The sequence below is a fragment of the Phytophthora sojae genome (genome assembly GCF_000149755.1).
Source record: "Phytophthora sojae unplaced genomic scaffold PHYSOscaffold_2, whole genome shotgun sequence".
NCBI classification, from domain to species: Eukaryota; Oomycota; class Peronosporomycetes; order Peronosporales; family Peronosporaceae; genus Phytophthora; species Phytophthora sojae.
The window spans coordinates 5,610,690-5,627,458 of NW_009258116.1; the positions used below are offsets into that span (position 1 = coordinate 5,610,690).

A 16,769-nucleotide genomic window follows, 5' to 3' on the forward strand; every position below is an offset into this window, starting at 1 on the left:
ATTTTCAAACGCGAATTACGAACGCTACACGCACCGCAGCGCCTCCAGCACGCTACACGCTTGCAACGCCGCGCAAAAACGAGCTCCTACCGGGATTTGAACCCGGATCGCTGGATTCAAAGTCCAGAGTGCTAACCATTACACCATAAGAGCGCCTAACCCAGCCCTTGCGCACCTACTCCGGAACCCGCTCGTGCCACGCAAATACCGGCCGCCACGCACCTCGCCACCGCCGCAAACATACACCACGGACCTGCACCACCCGGTACCGATGCCCACCCACCCGTCTCGCCGGCCAGCCGGGTTCGATCCCCGCCTCCGCCTCCTGGGTCATCGCTCGTTTTCAGCGCCACTATCGGCCGTGAGCCGTGCTAGCTCGTGGGTATGGGTGACCTGTGGGTGACGGTGGTGTGACTGGAGCCTGTCACGCACGACTGGCCGCACTGCCAGCAAAGCCGCACGTGAGGCTTGGCAGCGGCCGCTCCGGCGTCGACCACGAGTCTTTGGAACTCGAACGTAATAGCGGCTGCTGTGAAGTGGCAACAGGGCATCGGGAGCGCGTGTGTGCGGCAGGTGTTCGGCGCAGCAACAACGGGGGCGTGGTGGTGCCGGTAGGATGGGTGCAAAACGAGGTCCTACCGGGATTTGAACCCGGATCGCTGGATTCAGAGTCCAGAGTGCTAACCATTACACCATAAGACCAGCACTAACTGGTCTACCCCCTAACCGATTTTCAAACGCGAATTACGAACGCTACACGCACCGCAGCGCCTCCAGCACGCTACACGCTTGCAACGCCGCGCAAAAACGAGCTCCTACCGGGATTTGAACCCGGATCGCTGGATTCAAAGTCCAGAGTGCTAACCATTACACCATAAGAGCGCCTAACCCAGCCCTTGCGCACCTACTCCGGAACCCGCTCGTGCCACGCAAATACCGGCCGCCACGCACCTCGCCACCGCCGCAAACATACACCACGGACCTGCACCACCCGGTACCGATGCCCACCCACCCGTCTCGCCGGCCAGCCGGGTTCGATCCCCGCCTCCGCCTCCTGGGTCATCGCTCGTTTTCAGCGCCGCTATCGGCCGTGAGCCGTGCTAGCTCGTGGGTATGGGTGACCTGTGGGTGACGGTGGTGTGACTGGAGCCTGTCACGCACGACTGGCCGCAGTGCCAGCAAAGCCGCACGTGAGGCTTGGCAGCGGCCGCTCCGGCGTTGACCACGAGTGTTTGGAATCCTCAGTCTCCTCACGCTTCCGAAGCTACAAAAGTCTATCCGGTTTGTGCTTGCATCGGTCATTACCAACTAAAACCGTTTGAGGAGAGAACGCAAACGTAGCTCAGCTCGGTCGTCAGGTTTTGGTAGGGACGAGCTGCACACCTACGTAGAGTAGCACTCACAGAAACCTCGTGAGTTCGGTTTCGCACAAACTCATCGCGTCCGCTGTCGCGGCGGGCAATTTCCCGGTACTTTGAGTAGCTTATCTTCGTAATACAGTCCCAGGCTTCGCAGGCTTTAGAGTTGGGGGTTGAGTGGACGCTTGATTCTTGTCGAAGGGCATCGGTGCCTTGGGTGTACAGACTTATCATACCGGTGTTTCCTCTGAGACCCCTTCTGGTGCGCGGCATTGTCGGTCCACCGTTTCTTGGGGCTTGTGCGTAGCTTTATCAGTCCGGCGCTGGTCTTCTGCACGGCGGTTACCAGGCCAATGCGGTCATTCCCTTAGGCAGCGCGTTATTAAGTGTCTCCGGAACCGTAGAGAAAAATGGAGGTCTTTGTGGTTCAGATAAATTTCGAGACTGAGTGCTTACCCTATTCTATGTCTTTGCTACTGGCGACTGGTTATCCCCGTTGCTAAGCCTACCGCTCCGTACTTATCCCTACTACTGTCGTGTCTACTTTGCCTCCTTCAATTTGATTTGTATAACGAAATCAAGATTCTTACTCGGCAGGGTTTTGCTCAGCGGGTTTTGCTCGGCTAGGTTCGGACCTGGTTGCCGGGATTCCGCGACGAATCAGACTCAGACGCCCATGTCTCATAACCCACCACCTCGTCGATTTCCACTCACCCCATGCACCGCGTCGAACGTCCCCCATCTTGACGCCTTCCTCACCCGCGCTGGTGCTTCCGCTTCTTCGCGGGGCCTTATTCCACACCGAGTACCCGTGTTCTTGTGTGACTTGTGCCATTTTAGCAAGGTTAAATGTCCTCTACAGCGACTGCATGCTGCCACGCATTTCCCTGTCATACCAGCTACAACTTCATTCCTAACCATCCCCTGCAGGTAAGTCGAGCGTAGCGTAGATGTTAACACTCCAGAGACGTTGCACTAAAATGTTTATTCTACACGCTGTACCCTGCACCACAGGTACCGGGACACCACGCACATACAGCCCAGAACACTCACGCCTTTGCGGTTACCCGGGTTGTGTCCTTGTCATTTTTTGAACTCAGCGTTCGTAGGCTTATTCGGCTCACCGCTCTCCTTATCCTGGCAGTTGTCTACCAATAGCCAATCTTACCACACGAATAGCATGTGCGTGTCTCCTTACGTGCGCCTTGCTGCTTAGCACCTAGTTTACGCTTTGAATTGTAGCGGCCCTTACCATTTAATTTCTTGACCTTGCTTTGATAATGCTCACTCGCTGTCTGCCAGTCGACAAAGCTCCTCCACATTGCCTCAGCTATTTGTTCCTGACAAATCAATTCAGTGTCCGCGATTGGACCAACTACGCTCCGAAATCCCAAGCAGGTGAGAAAGACACGCAGCTGGACTTTGTACAAGTCGAAGCTTTATTTCACTTGCGAGCTAGGGGGCAAAAGACGATATATTACTCAGGTTACGGTTTTCTCTCTTAGGGTACTAACGGTTGTACCCCTAGGTTACGGTCTTGTCGCCCACTACTTGTCTCTGCTGAAGAGCAGCATCATTGCTACAGCGTGACTATCACGCTCTCCGCAAGTGCCCCACCTGATGCTTCTCGGAGGCAGGTACGTTGCACTGCACTGGCATGACGCGCAAAGCGTCTCTGTGCTTCTCAAATGCAACTCGCGGTAGCGGCTTCGTGAACACGTCCGCCACATTGTCTGCGCTAGAAACCTTCTGCACTTCAATCTCGTGCCTGTCTTGCTTCTCACGGATGAAGTGATGTCTGATATCTATGTGCTTGGTTCTTGAGTGAAACTCAGGATTCTTGGCTAACTTCAACGCACTCGCGTTGTCTACAAAGACATCAGTAGTCTCAGGCTGCTTCTTCAGCAATTCCTTGCTCATCTGTCTAAGATGAATGATCTCTTGCACTAGCATACTCAGCGCTATATACTCTGCCTCAGTGGTGTGCAACGCCACAGTCTTTTCGGCTTGGCTGCACCACGACACTACACTCTCTCCAAGCATCGTCACGTATCCAGCGATCGAGTGTCGATCGGGGTGACTTGCAAAATCTGCGTCACTAAACGCAATCATCTTTAACCGCAAGGGGCTACCAACATGCTTGGTTCCGCTCAGCACTAGACCGTAGTCTTCTGTCTGCTTAAGAATCTTAGGATAGTCTTGACTGCTCGTCAATGAGCGATGCCAGGATTTGCTAAGTACTGGCTACACTCTCGCACTGCCAAAGCAATATCGGGTCTGGTCCCGAGCATCAGATACATTAGTGAACCAACTACAGCTCTATACGGCTTGCCCCGCATGAGCTCAGCTTCATCTGGGTCACTAGCACACAGCTCTTTCGATACCAACAGCTCAGTATTGCTAGGAATGCGAACTCCATTACACGAACTCATACCAAACTTCTCTAGAACTTGGTTCGTGTACTTGTGCTGCGAGATTCTGATCTCTCTCTTTGCTCTGTCCCTTTCGATCTCCCAGCCTAGAATGTAGTGGATAGGACCAAGGTCCTTCATCTTGAAGCGCGACCGAAGCATTGCTTTGAAGTCATTCACAATAGTCTTGGTGGGCGCAAACAGTAATAGGTCGTCCACGTAGATAGAGATAAAGCAAGGCGCTCCATCAATGAACTTGACTCCAACACATGCTTCTGACTTCAACATGGTGAAGCCATTTTGCTCCAGCCACTCTCGCAGCAGATGATACCACACTCTCGGGGCTTGCTTCAGCCCGTAGAGTGATCGCTTGAGTCTGGAGACAAAGTTCTCTTTGCCGGGAACGACGAATCCTTCTGGTTGCTCCATAAAAAGAACTTCATTAAGCTGCCCATTCAGGAAAGCAGTCGTTACATCCATTTGTTCAACTTCATAATCCATCATAGCAGCGTAAGCCAGCAGGAACCGCAGAGATTCAAAGCGAACCACAGGTGCAAACACTTCCAAATAATCGACTCCATACTCTTGCAAATAGCCCTTTATTACTAGCCGAGCCTTGTACCGCTCGATGGAGCCGTCTCCTCGATACTTCACTCTCAGCACCCACACCTTCATGCCTGGAGTACGTGGGACTAACTCCCAAGTCTGGTTCTCCAGCAGTGAATTGTACTCTGTACCTGCTGCCTTCTTCCACTGCATGAACTCTTCAGTCTCCATGGCATCTGCCAATGTAGCAGGCTCTTCAACCACTTTTGCGGACATCACGATGGCTTCTGAGTGCCACTTCTGCATAACACTCTTCACAAAGTCTTTCCGTGCTTCCTCTTCGCACGACTCAATCTCTTTAGCCATCAGGACGAAGTCGCTCATCCACTTCGGAGGCTTGCTTCGACGTCCGCTTCTGGTGGTTGTCGAACGCGGCTCAATTCGAGTCATAATGCAGTCACTTGAACTCTCATTGCCACTGTTCTTCACTTCCACTAATCCTCGCTTTCGACTGTTGACCGTGCCTTCAATACTACTCGCCTCTGGACGAGCCGCTGCCTTTTCGTTTTCCTCCAGGTTACTTTGGCCAGTTGCCCGCTCTTCATGCACTTTGTGCTGTACTGCACGATCCACTTGGTGTACTGCATGATCGGCATGCTGCGCTCTGACAGCACTTGTCGTTCTTGCACGCTTTGCTGGCGGTGCTCTGCTGTCGACGCTCTGCTCTGCAGTACTTTCAATAGCCCCACCTCTTGCTAAACCCACACTTGCTCCCTGCCGATGCTTCTCTTGCCTTGGATCGACCCAGTTTCTGCTATCCACGCTGATCGGACGTGGGGTCTCAAAGCTGTCTCGGCCTACTTCGCCGCCATTCCGAATATGCTGGCTAGCATCTGTCATGGTGTCGGTTTGAGGTTCGACACCTTGATGCATGCTGCACCGTGTTGCATCTTCTGCAACGGTGCCTCTGATTTCACTGGACTGACCACCAGGAACATTTCTCGCAGCCGTTGATTCATCACTATTCTCCATAGGCAGCACGTAATTGTAGATGTGGGCGATAGCGTCATGGTCATCAATACTTTCACCGAGAGAATCTCCTGCACTTCGCTGCTCCTGCAGCTCCTTCTTTCGCTGTCGAGCGAGAGCTCGATTCTTCTTTGCTTGCTCAATCGTCGGTAGCACCGGAAAATGACTTTCGTCAAAGACAACAGTGTGGCTGTAGACAGGTTTCAGGGTCTCACAGTCGAGTAGCTTGTACCCTCTGCGATCTCTCGGATAACCCACAAACACCATCTTTCTCGCACGTCGCTCTAACTTCTTGCGCTTATCGGCCTCAAGGAAGACATACGCCAAACACTCAAATACTCTTAGATGCTTCAGCGGTGGACTGTAGCCAAACCACCTCTGATAAGGTGAATCCGAATCATTGGCTCTTGCTGGCAGTAAGTTCACACAGTATGCACTGGTTACTGCTGCCTCTGCCCACAACTCCTCTGGCAAATTGCCCTCGAAAAGCACGCATCTCACTCGCTCAGCGATCGTCCTTATCATTCTCTCTGCAATACCGTTGTGCTCAGGGGTCTTCTTCACTGTCAACGTGCATTCCATCCCGAGCTCTTTCTCGCAGATGTTTTTCATCTTCTCATACTCCTTCGCTCCATCCATATTGAGGCACTTCATCTTCACTTCTTTCTGTCGCTCAACATTGGCGCGATACTCACGGAGCACCTGGTAGATCTCCTTGCGTTCATGCATCACAAAGACGCTCACGAAGCGACTGGCTTCATCAACGAACACACAGAAGTAGCGGCAACCAGAATACGAGGGGGATTGATACGGCCCCCACGTATCGGCATGTGCCTTCTCTCCAACTTTCCAAGTTCTCGGGTTCTTGCTGACTCTGTCCTTAAAGGACTTGCGCGTCAGCTTGCTCTCAATACACGCTTCGCACTATGTGCGATCGAGAGCTTTGAACTTCTTCACTCCCAGTTGCTTCGCATCACTACTTCAAAGCTGTTCCGACCTGGGTGTCCGAGTCTCATGAGTCACAGCCGCATGTCACTCTTTTCGTCTGCAATAGCAGCAGCACAAATTACTGTAGGCCACTCTGCTTGAATGGCAATCAATCACCGTAGCAAATGCAGGATGATCAAAGTGAACAGCAAGGTAATCCGCTCCACGCATCGCAACTTGCATGCGAACCGAAAACAGGTTGAACTGGATCGACGGAACATAATACACGTTCCGGAGCCACACTTGTCTCGTGCCTTGATCTGTCTTCAAGGTCACTCTCTTATCTCCAATGCCCATAACATGGAGTTCATGCTTACCACCAACTTCCACAGCAGCAGAGATCGGACAATAATTCACTAGATACTCCTTTAAATATGTCATGACGTGTGGCTGCTGAATCCAGAATCCACTCATTGGGATCTGTCTTCGCTCCATAGCATCTAGCGTCAATAGACATCAGGGCTGACTCCGAGCTGGACCTCGACTCATTGTCTGCTTTCGATACCATGACTCGGTCACCATCACTGCTTGCGAAACTTAGATTTATCTCCACGCGAGTGTCGACCGTCACTTTCTTTATCATCACGACTTCGCTTTCGGTCCCCTTCTCGCTTACGGTCTTCCTCTCGCTGGTAGTCTCGCTTTCGAGTAGGATCACGGTCATCATCGTGGAAGTCCTTCCTTGTTCTGAATGGGAGTGGATGTCTCCACCCGTGCTCCTGCTTCTCGCGATATATGCGGCAATCACGGATGAAGTGGCCACGCATATGACAGTGACGGCACTTCCCATCATCATCATCAGCGGTCCGCTTGTCACGACCAGGGGCACGCTGTTTGCCCTTCGAAAATAAAGCTGAGTCACTATGGGATTTGGCCTCTGAGCCACGACCTTGTAGTTGATCTTGCCTCTTAACCTCCAAATATGAGCTCTCCAGCAGCTCCACAAGCTTGTCAAACTCCAGCTCTGTGCTCTCTGCTAAAGAGTGCACCAAATACGGACGCAAAATATTCTCAAAAGTATCATTTAGTACCATCACTAAGATGTAGGGCTTAAGAGAATCTTGCAACAGCAGACCCATGTTCTCGAGCTTCGTGAAATCCTGTTTCAGCTCCTCGATGAACACTAGCAGGTTCGTACCCTTCTCATACTTCATCTCCATGACTGCACGGAGCTGATGCACGAGAGATAACTTGGTAGCACCTACAAACATCTTGCGCAGACGCTCGAGCACACCGAACGGCGTCGCTTCCTCCTCCACTGTCTTGGAGAGGTCGGGCGACAGCGCCTTGTCGATCTTCCAGCGCGCCTGCTTTCTCCGCTGCATGTGCGTCTTGTACTTGTCTGGCTCCTCCTGCTGCGACGGCACGTCCTCCTGCTTCTCGCAGAAGTCCTCCCACAAGCCCTTGGCGTCCAGCTTGAGCTCGAGCCGACTGTACCAACCGTTGAAGTCGCTGTTTTTGTCGTCGAGCACAGAGACGGCATAGCTCCTCTTGTTTGATCTCTTCTCCTCCATCTTGCTGGCTGGGAAGGCTGGCCGGCAGCTAGAATCTCCATCGAGTCTTTGGGCTCAGAACCACTTGCGAGCTGGGGGGCAAAAGACGATATATTACTCAGGTTACGGTTTTCTCTCTTAGGGTACTAACGGTTGTACCCCTAGGTTACGGTCTTGTCGCCCACTACTTGTCTCTGCTGAAGAGCAGCATCATTGCTACAGCGTGACTATCACGCTCTCCACAAGTATTTCATTATCGGGGGTTTATAGGACACGTTCAGCCTTGAGACGCCGCGCCACCTCGGCGCTGGGAATGCCAGCAGTATTTGTTGCGTGCATTCCACCAGCTTAAGTAGTCGGTGTATGTCCAGGACCATAGCCGCTCACATCTCCAGATCGATACGTACTAGCTCTACCAAATGGATACGCACCAATTCCAGATACAAGTACACTGACAGCTTCTCACAAGCGCAAACAGAGCGTGTACTATCAACCTAACCTCTACCAGGTCTACCTTCAACACGCGCAAGCGCAGGATTCACTGCAATAATAATAAAAACACTCCACTACCAGGACGTACAGCCCCACGCATACCGTCACCATGAAGAACGCTATTCCAGCTTCACGAGCTTGAGCAGTATCGCCAACAATCGTCGAAGTCATCGCGGGCACGTGCACAGACGACACGGCCGTCGCACTTGCTATTCAGCACCTAAACTTGCTGCGGTAGCAGCAACAATGTCGGCACAGGTGTTGGTGGCGGAGACGGGCTGCTGCGCACCAGATTATTATCACTGAGCTAGCTAAATGGAACTTAGTGGGGGTGGGGGCGTGTATTATCGTTACCTGAAGGGCGTAAAAGCTGGTCATACACATTTGGCACTAGTGTATGCGATACAGATGGTGATGACTTCGGTATACAGTGTTTTCAAGGGTGCAACTGCTCACGGTAAATATTTCTTTTTGGCAATGTCTCGGGACATCCTGAACGGAGTACATTATTGTGCTGGGAATGTTTGTAGAAGTACTTACTTCAGATGGATGAAGAAAGATGCAAGTTATATATTGCGTACCAAAACCAGAAGTGTGGAAATTCCACTTTACTCTCCTTTTGTTGTGAAGCAGCCGAAACTTTACCTGAGCTTGATGATGACAAGCAAAACCGGTGGCAGAACCGATGCCACTGACGAAGCTGCAAAATTGCTTAGCATAGCCGATCGCCCTTTTCCTACCATAAGCGCAAACAATAAGCATCGAAGCAGGGTCGTTATGAAGCTAGAGATCAAGAGACCGGCATACAAGTTGTATGCCGGTCTCACAAGTTGTATGCCGGTCTCTTGATCTCTAGCTTCATAACGACCCTGCTTCGATGCTTAAATTGTATGATACAAGCCTCCAGGTCAATAATGGGTGGTTTCCATCAAGCATTCAGACGTTGGGGGTCAAGTGTGGTTCATTTGGTTAGATGGCCAAAGCCATGGAGGTTTCTTGCTTGAGAAGCAAGGTGCCGAATGGCAACCCCCCAAGTGGCCGTGGCCGAATGAAGAACACTTGACCCGAAGGATTCGATCTAGCGCAGGAATACTCACGTTGGAGACAGCTGCGGTCAATGTTGTATAGCTGCGCACTGCTCGTTGTTCTGCACTCATAGAGTGCTGGGGTCGTTGGCTGTATAACCGAACGTGGGTGTGTGCCCGAGAATGAAGCTGGACTGTATGGTCCAGTAGGCTGTATGGCCAATGTGCTCAACCGTATGGTCAAGCGGGGCGTATGCCCAAGTGGCTGACTGTATGGTCAAGCCGGGTGTATACCCAAGTGGTTGGTAGTGCTTCCAGATGACACTGGGTCGTGACGACCTTCCGGGGACTCGCACTCCAGAAGCCAAGCGTGGTGTGCGCAGGGTCGTTGGCACGCGTGACTTCTTTGTAGCCTTGCGCGCGATTAGATCTAGCCGCTCGGCCGATCGAGCGAGAAGTCGGAGTAACTGTCTGGTGTGCGCTGCCAGCGAGCCCCATAGCAGCTTAATGCCAAGCTGCCATGACTTCTGGATGCCGCGCTTGCATGTACTTGGCGTCACCATCCGTCAATCCTTTCGTCTGAATGGCCCGTCGGACAGCTGCAACCTCCGGCGTCTTCGCCTTAATGGCGATGGGAGCACCCGTTGAAAAGCGAGGCCCCCTTGATAAAATTGAGCTTTGAAGAGGGTGTGATGAGAGCAGTCACCGGTAACACGTACTCGCTGTGAACGCTGATGGTACAGTCAGCACAGGGCGGCGTGTTGTCGGCAAGCTTCACCGCTCTGAAGAGGGGGGCGCCGTGCCTTAAGCTGAAGCGCTTCGGGGACTGGACGCGAAACTGTCTTGAGGGGTACAGGTTGATCTTGGTCCTGGTCTTGGTCTTGGTGGTGGTCTTGGTCTTCTTGGTCTTGGTCTTGGTCTTGGTCTTGGTCTTGGTCTTGGTCTTGGTCTTGGTCTTCGTCTTCGTCTTGAGGAGCTGGTCAAGCTCGTGGACCTCGTCGTGAGACAGCCCGGTCTTCACGAGCGATGATGACATGCTGGCGGAGCAGGCGCGCTTTGTCGTCGTTCCCTCTTGGTCGCGTCAATCTTCAGCAGTCCGAGGTACAATGCCGTCACGGACCGTGCAATCTCCTCTGGGCTTGGCTCGAGGACGGAGACGTCCGTGAGCAGGATCTACACGAACTCGCAGTACACGGCGATGTCGGAGCACGAGAACTGCTGCACATTTGTTGAGCGTGTCGAGCAGCACGGGCAAGTCTTTGGCTCGGGCGGCCTCCGCGGCCGTCGTCACGTTCAGCGTGGAGTGCACGGACACACCAGCAATTTAGGCTTGATGAGGCACCAGCGTGGGTTAATCTTGGGCGGCGATACATAACTCTCTCGGCTAGGTAGCTCAGGATGGCTTTGCCCTCGGCCAGCGGGAAGTCGTCGTCATGCAGAACAGGGATGAAGTCGTTGGGGTTGAGAGTCAGGAGCTCGGGCGACGAGGAGGGCGGGCTCCTGAGGGCCATCGGGTCCCTGTTCCTTGCGGGACAGCACGCTCTTGGCGGCACTGGGCTCGATGACGAGGTTCGCGTACCGGTAGAGGGACATGCTGCGAAAGCGCCTTAAGTGCCGCGTGTGGGTTGACAAGGCGACCTCGGGCTGGTGCGTGTGGTGAGTTAAATCTTTCGCTGCACTAGCTTGTACGAGACAGCGGCGACCGCGGTGCTGGTGCGCGGCTTCTTACACGGCAGCTTGGTCGCGTGTATTGGTGCCGTGGCAAAACCCAAATCGAAATGAACCACAGCAGGAAGGGGGGGGAGCCGCAGATTCCTGGTCCGAGATCGGCGACTGGACGATCTCTCCGTCTTGTCCATTTTTTGCAGTTGTATCTTGACCCTCTTTGGCAGGGCAGCGCGCAGCATGATCTTGGCCTTGGAGAAGTGCTTGATGAAGCGTCTTCCTTCTGCTGGAAACCATTTTTTCCACTGCTTTGCTTGTTCCGCTTCGCTAACCCGCTACACTCACTTCACACGGAAAATTACCTTTTGGTTCGCTTTTATGATGTTGCTGTGTTTACGCTATCAAGTAAATCCACACGTCTTCAAGGGGTAACAACCCTTCTCACCCAATAAATCGCTCAACTAGAAGACCTCAACGCTGCGCTAGCGCTACACAGACGTACCTCCCGTGTTGCCGCACTCGCTGGCTACAACATGGTCAGCATCGTTCTGTACGCTTCTTTCGCTGTACAAACCCGTCTTGAGGGGCGTTCTTAACAGCGGTTGTACGGGTGTATTGTTGTATGCCGTACAACCGATTGCGTAATAATGAGCCACAAAGAAACGCGCACCGGTAGTACGGTGCACCAGACCTCTGTGAACGAAGTGAACGTGTGAACGGGGGTGAACGGCGGGAACTGGTGGGAATTGGCGGGACTTGGCAGAACTTTCATCGTCCAGAGACGAGCCCTAAGTAAAAAGGAAGAGTCCAGCCAATCATATCTCAGGAGTTGATTCTATGTATATATATGTACCTTTTCATGTAAAACGAGGACCTTTTTGTGTATCTTTGCCAAGTTCTGCCTCTTTTTCTACATACTCAGCATCAGGTACTTATCAATCATGATACACTTGAAGCATGCAAATAGTCCCTTTGGAGATGAGAAAATATGTTAAGGAAATGTGAGGTGAACGGATCACTTTCTTTCTCGTTCAATGGTAGTACGGGTGTAGCGTACACCGGGTATGTCTCTTGGACAGGTTGTACGTACACCTGTACAACCCCGGTTAAGAACGCCCCTGAACGTGTAGGATGGACATCATAACGAATTGAACAAATTAAAACAGAGAACAAAGCGCTGATTCGCGCAGTTCGTAAGGGCGCCAAGTTCCACCAAAAGCTGGAATGCTGCTCCGCCACAAAGACAACTTTCGAGGAAGGGTGCGCACTTGCACAGGGACGCTTCGAGACGTAACAACCATGATGTGGTGCATTGGCTACTAAACTTCCGAATACACGACAGTGGAATCGGATTTCTCTGTCATAGGTTCGAAGCAAAATGAGCGCCGGCAAACGTTGACGGACTTCTGACTGGAAGCGATTATTCATGCCAAGCAGTTCGACACTGTTTCCACACTTGCCGACATGCTGGCAAAGAGTGGCGAAGACGACACAACGCGTAAGATGGCAGGCATCTTTGGAACAGATGCCCTGCGTAGCTCAGCGGCGGCGACGCCGGCTGAGCAGGTTGAGCGTATCAACGCGTTCGACACCTACGAGCGAGGGCTCATCGCCCACGTTCAAGGGCTGCACGACACTGCGGCCGCGCCGAAGCCGGTGCAACCGAAGCCCCTGCGGCTGAAGGTTCACCCCTTCGAGGGAAAGGAAGGAGAAAACCTTCACTTCTGGGTTCGAGAGGTTGAGCTCGCGATGGACGCGGCTCTCGTCTCGGACGAGCGACTCCGTGTCGCCTTTGCGCTCTCCAACCTTAGTGGTCGCGCTAAGAGTTGGGCGTATACGCGCGAAGCGACGACGCCTGGATGCTTCGCATCATGGTCCCAGCTGTGCGAGCAGCTGCGCACCGCGTTTCTTCCGGCGAACTACGAGTACCGCCAGCGTTCGCGCTTCCTCGCCTGCAAACAAGGAAGGCGCGAGCTGCATGAGTACATCCAGGAGATGCGAGTGCTCACTGCCTCTTCGGTGGGGAACCCCCTGCCTGAGCACATCAAGGTGACCGTGGTCTGCGTGTCGGTCCTGCCCGCACGCAACTGTTCCGTGTGCCAGCAAACACTATGGAGGAGGCGATTCAGATCGCCCTCCAGGAGGAGTACAGCCACAAGCAGGCTCGTACCCCCGCAACGTTATGGCAGAGCAACCCTGCCTCTGGCGGTGCGCCTAATGGTAACTCAGGCAATGGAGCGATCAACGGGCCGGTTCCCATGGATCTGGGCATGGCCGAGCAGAGCGACATTCGCTGCTACGGCTGTGGCAAGCTTGGGCACATGAAACGTGCCTGTCCCGCGGGAGGACTGAAGAAGAAGTTCTCTTCGAAGCCCTTTGGCTCTAGGGGTCGCTAGCAGAAGCCGGGCCCCAGGAACCAGGGGAACGCCGGACACCAGTAGGGGCGGGGCGCCCTACTGGGGAAACACTAGGTCTTCATGAGGGGCGTGCGGGTGGCGCACGCCATGGGGACTTAGCCCTGAGAGTCTCTGTACTCTCGAAGCGGAGAAGGGCAGCGGTGGGCTGCTTGTGGTACACGCAAGTGTACCGGGATACGATCATCCCTTGAGAATCTTGATCGACTCTGGGGCGTCCAAGAACTTTGCGCGCCGCCAGACTGTCGCACGCAATCGCGACAAGTACGCCGATGCGCTACGAGGCAGCAAAGGCAACGGGCTGGTCTCGGTAAGACTGGTCGACGGTACGGTGGTAGAAGTACCTCGGGTCCACATGGACCTCACTGTCAAGTTCGAGGACTTCGACAGCATGGAGCCGTTCTTGGTCCTAGACATGGACAAGTACGACTTGATCCTTGGTATGCCGTGGCTGGAGAAACACGAGCCTTGGATCGACTGGCGCGGCAAGGCCATCGGGGCCAGCCGTCCTCCACGCTCGGACAGAGCTTTGGTGAGTCATGTTCCCACCTCTGGCAGCAGCGGGGGCGCCCGCGAGGGCCGCCAGGGCGCAGCAGCGTCTAATGAGTTCTTGGGGTCCGTCGAGACTGACGACGACTCCGACCGGGCCGGACAAGGCCTGAGAGTGGAGGTGCCGGACAGCACCTACCAGGTGGGTAACGTAGGCCCACACGCGGGTAACGAAGTATCGCAGGCAGCAAGGGCTGCTGGAGAAGGCGCCGCTGGCGTTGGCGTGGGTAACCAAGTTCCACGCGAGATCACTCAGACCGTAACTGATGAGGAAGGCACTGCTGGCGCTTCCGATGTGGGTAACATAGTTCCACAGGAGGTCACTCAGACCATAACTGATGCGGGAGTCGGTGGAAGCGCTCCTGGTGTGGGTAACCAAGTTCCACACGGCGAGGTGGGTAACATAGTTCCACCCAGCAAGGCGGGTAACCAAGTTCCGCTCAAGAACAAGGCGGGTAACGTAGTTCCGCACGAGATCGAGAAGATCGGTGGTGCCGTCAAGGCGGCGCCACGAGACGAAGACACCCGAGGGTCACGTCGTAAGCCGGGCCTAGTCGTGTGGCCGACGACGCCAGTCGCCAGCGACTCCGAGCCTCCAGCCAAGGCTCCAGCCGCCGAAGAGTGTTATCACATCTTCGACGGCGTGACCGGTAGTCGGGTCAGAGCAGGAGCTGTCGAGCTTACAGCTCTGCCCGAGGTTTCAGAGTTGCTGAACCTTGAGGAGCTCGCCATGGAGGACTTCTTGGCCGAGCTAATGGCCGGGGAGATCGCAGAGTTGGTTCTCCTCCGACCGGAGTCCACGTCGGCCGAGTTGAACTCGTCCTCGGTCATGGACCAGGCAGTCCTGGAGGAGTTCCAGAGACAGCGCGCGTCGCACATGGGCTCTGAGATTCTTAAGAACCCCCGGGACCCGGTGTACCCCTTGGTGAAGGAGTTTGAGGACGTGGTGTCCAAGGATCCACCGTCCAATCTCCCTCCGGACAGGGGAATCAGGCACGAGATCGATCTCGTGCCGGGCACGAAGTACTGTGTCACGAGGCAATGGCCTCTTCCCCGGGATCAGTGTGAAGTCATTGATGCCTTCTTTGCCGCCAAGGCGAAGGCATGCATGGTGCGGGAGTCGAAGTCCCCGCACTCGACGCCTACCTTTTGTGTTCGCAAACCGAACGGAAAGTGGCGTCTGGTTCATGCTTATAACAAGCTGAACAGCGCGACAATGCCTGCGCAGACACCGATCCCGTGTTGCATGGCCGGCTGAACGCTGTATAGCGTGCTGGACCTGGTGGACGGATACTACCAGAGCCTGATGCGCGAGAGCGACATCCCACTCACGGCTGTTAGCACGCCGAGCGGTATGCTCTGGGAGTGGCTGGTCATGCCTCAGGGGCTTTCTAACGCCCCGGCAACGTTCAATCGCTTGGTCACACAACTCTTCCGACCTTTGCGTGCGTTCACACAGACTTACTTTGACGACATCTTCGTCCACAGCCGTGCCGAGGCAGGCCAGACGGCCATGGAGGTGCATCTCCAGCACCTTCGACGTGTGTTCGAAGTCATGCGGGCGAACAAGCTGTACGCCAACATCGACAAATGTGTGTTCGCAGCTGAGGAGATCAAGGTCCTGGGCTGCTTCGTCAGCAGCGCCGGGGTCCGGGCGGACCCGGAGAAGGTGAAAACCATCGCGGCTTAGCCGCCACCTCGGTCGCAGAAGGACCTACGACAGTGGTTGGGCCTCGCCAACTACCTGCACAAGTATAGTGCAGGCTACGCCGAGCTGGCACGGCCCTTGTCGGATCTCCTGAAGAAGGATGTCGACTGGCGCTGGGAGCGTCGCCATCAAGATGGTTTTAACGACATCAAAGCGAGCTTACAGCGCGCGCCAGTCCTGGCATTGCCGGACGAGACGAAGCCTTTCAGCGTAGTCTGTGATGCGTCTGACTACGCAATTGGCTGTGCGCTATTGCAGGCCGACGATGAAGGCCGCGAACGGGTCATCTCGTTCCAGTCCAGGCAGCTCAAGGCAGCCGAACGGAACTATTCAGTCCACGACAAGGAGCTACTTGCCATGAAGTACGCTCTTGTCAAGTTCCGAGTGCACCTCCTGGGCTCGACGCCCTTCGTCGTTTATACAGACCACGCGTCCTTGCGGACTGCCGCCGTCAACACGCCACATCTCTCACAGCGGATGGCGCGTTGGCTGTCATTCTTCGCGGAATACAACTTCCGTGTCGAGTACAAGCCGGGCAAGTTGAACGTGCTTGCCGACGCGCTGTCGCGCCGACCCGACTACGAGCTTGCTCATATTAGTCGGGTCACGACGGATCTGTATGATCGCATCAGGCTGGGGTACCGAGACGATGCCAGTCTCGGACCTCTTGTGCGGTTCTTGGCCGCTGGCTCGGAAGCCAAGGCCGAGTGGCTCACGCCCCGACAACGTGCAAGGCTGCACCGCTATGAGTGGGCTGACGGTTTGCTCCACTATAGGGTCGAGCCCGAGGATCCTCCCCGTATTGTCGTGCCCAACGACGAGGATCTCAAGTACGACATTCTGATGGAGGCGCACGACGCTCCATCCAGTGGCTATCTCGGCCGTGAGAAGACGTACGCGTCTGTCTCGCAGATGTTTTGGTGGCGTCACATGTACAAGTGGGTCGCCACCTACGTCCGTACGTGCGAGACGTGCCAGCGCGTGAAGCCTGCCGGTCACGCCTCGGCACCATTGCAGAGCCTGCCGGTCCCAGCGGACGGCTGGAAGTCGATGAGTCTCGACATTGTCTTCGGACTTTCGGCCGATGACCGT

At 54.5% G+C, this 16,769-nt stretch overlaps 3 protein-coding genes and 3 non-coding genes across 6 annotated transcripts; 1 reads left to right on the forward strand and 5 right to left on the reverse strand.

Moving 5' to 3' along the window:
- Positions 1-81: 81 nt before the first annotated feature.
- Positions 82-153, reverse strand: PHYSODRAFT_t507. The gene has a single exon. It is a non-coding gene; the product is annotated as a tRNA-Gln (tRNA).
- A 477-nt stretch (positions 154-630) lies between these two features.
- On the reverse strand, positions 631-702 carry PHYSODRAFT_t506. Its single transcript has one exon. It is a non-coding gene; the product is annotated as a tRNA-Gln (tRNA).
- Positions 703-810: 108 nt separating this feature from the next.
- PHYSODRAFT_t505 lies at positions 811-882 on the reverse strand. The gene has a single exon. It is a non-coding gene; the product is annotated as a tRNA-Gln (tRNA).
- Positions 883-4,364: 3,482 nt separating this feature from the next.
- Positions 4,365-4,964, forward strand: PHYSODRAFT_481964 (hypothetical protein; the record flags this gene model as incomplete). Its single annotated transcript, XM_009521545.1, has 1 exon — positions 4,365-4,964. A coding segment is annotated over one exon (600 nt), but the record flags the coding sequence as incomplete, so codon positions are not given.
- Positions 4,965-6,852: 1,888 nt separating this feature from the next.
- PHYSODRAFT_296592 (hypothetical protein) lies at positions 6,853-7,656 on the reverse strand (the record flags this gene model as incomplete). The annotated part of the gene is made up of 2 exons (XM_009521546.1): positions 6,853-7,304; positions 7,407-7,656. The coding sequence occupies 2 exons, from the start codon at positions 7,654-7,656 to the stop codon at positions 6,853-6,855; spliced, it is 702 nt and encodes a 233-aa protein (XP_009519841.1).
- A 1,813-nt stretch (positions 7,657-9,469) lies between these two features.
- On the reverse strand, positions 9,470-11,303 carry PHYSODRAFT_296593 (hypothetical protein; the record flags this gene model as incomplete). The annotated part of the gene is made up of 6 exons (XM_009521547.1): positions 9,470-9,890; positions 10,061-10,410; positions 10,462-10,614; positions 10,655-10,859; positions 10,921-11,019; positions 11,071-11,303. The coding sequence occupies 6 exons, from the start codon at positions 11,301-11,303 to the stop codon at positions 9,470-9,472; spliced, it is 1,461 nt and encodes a 486-aa protein (XP_009519842.1).
- Positions 11,304-16,769: the final 5,466 nt, after the last annotated feature.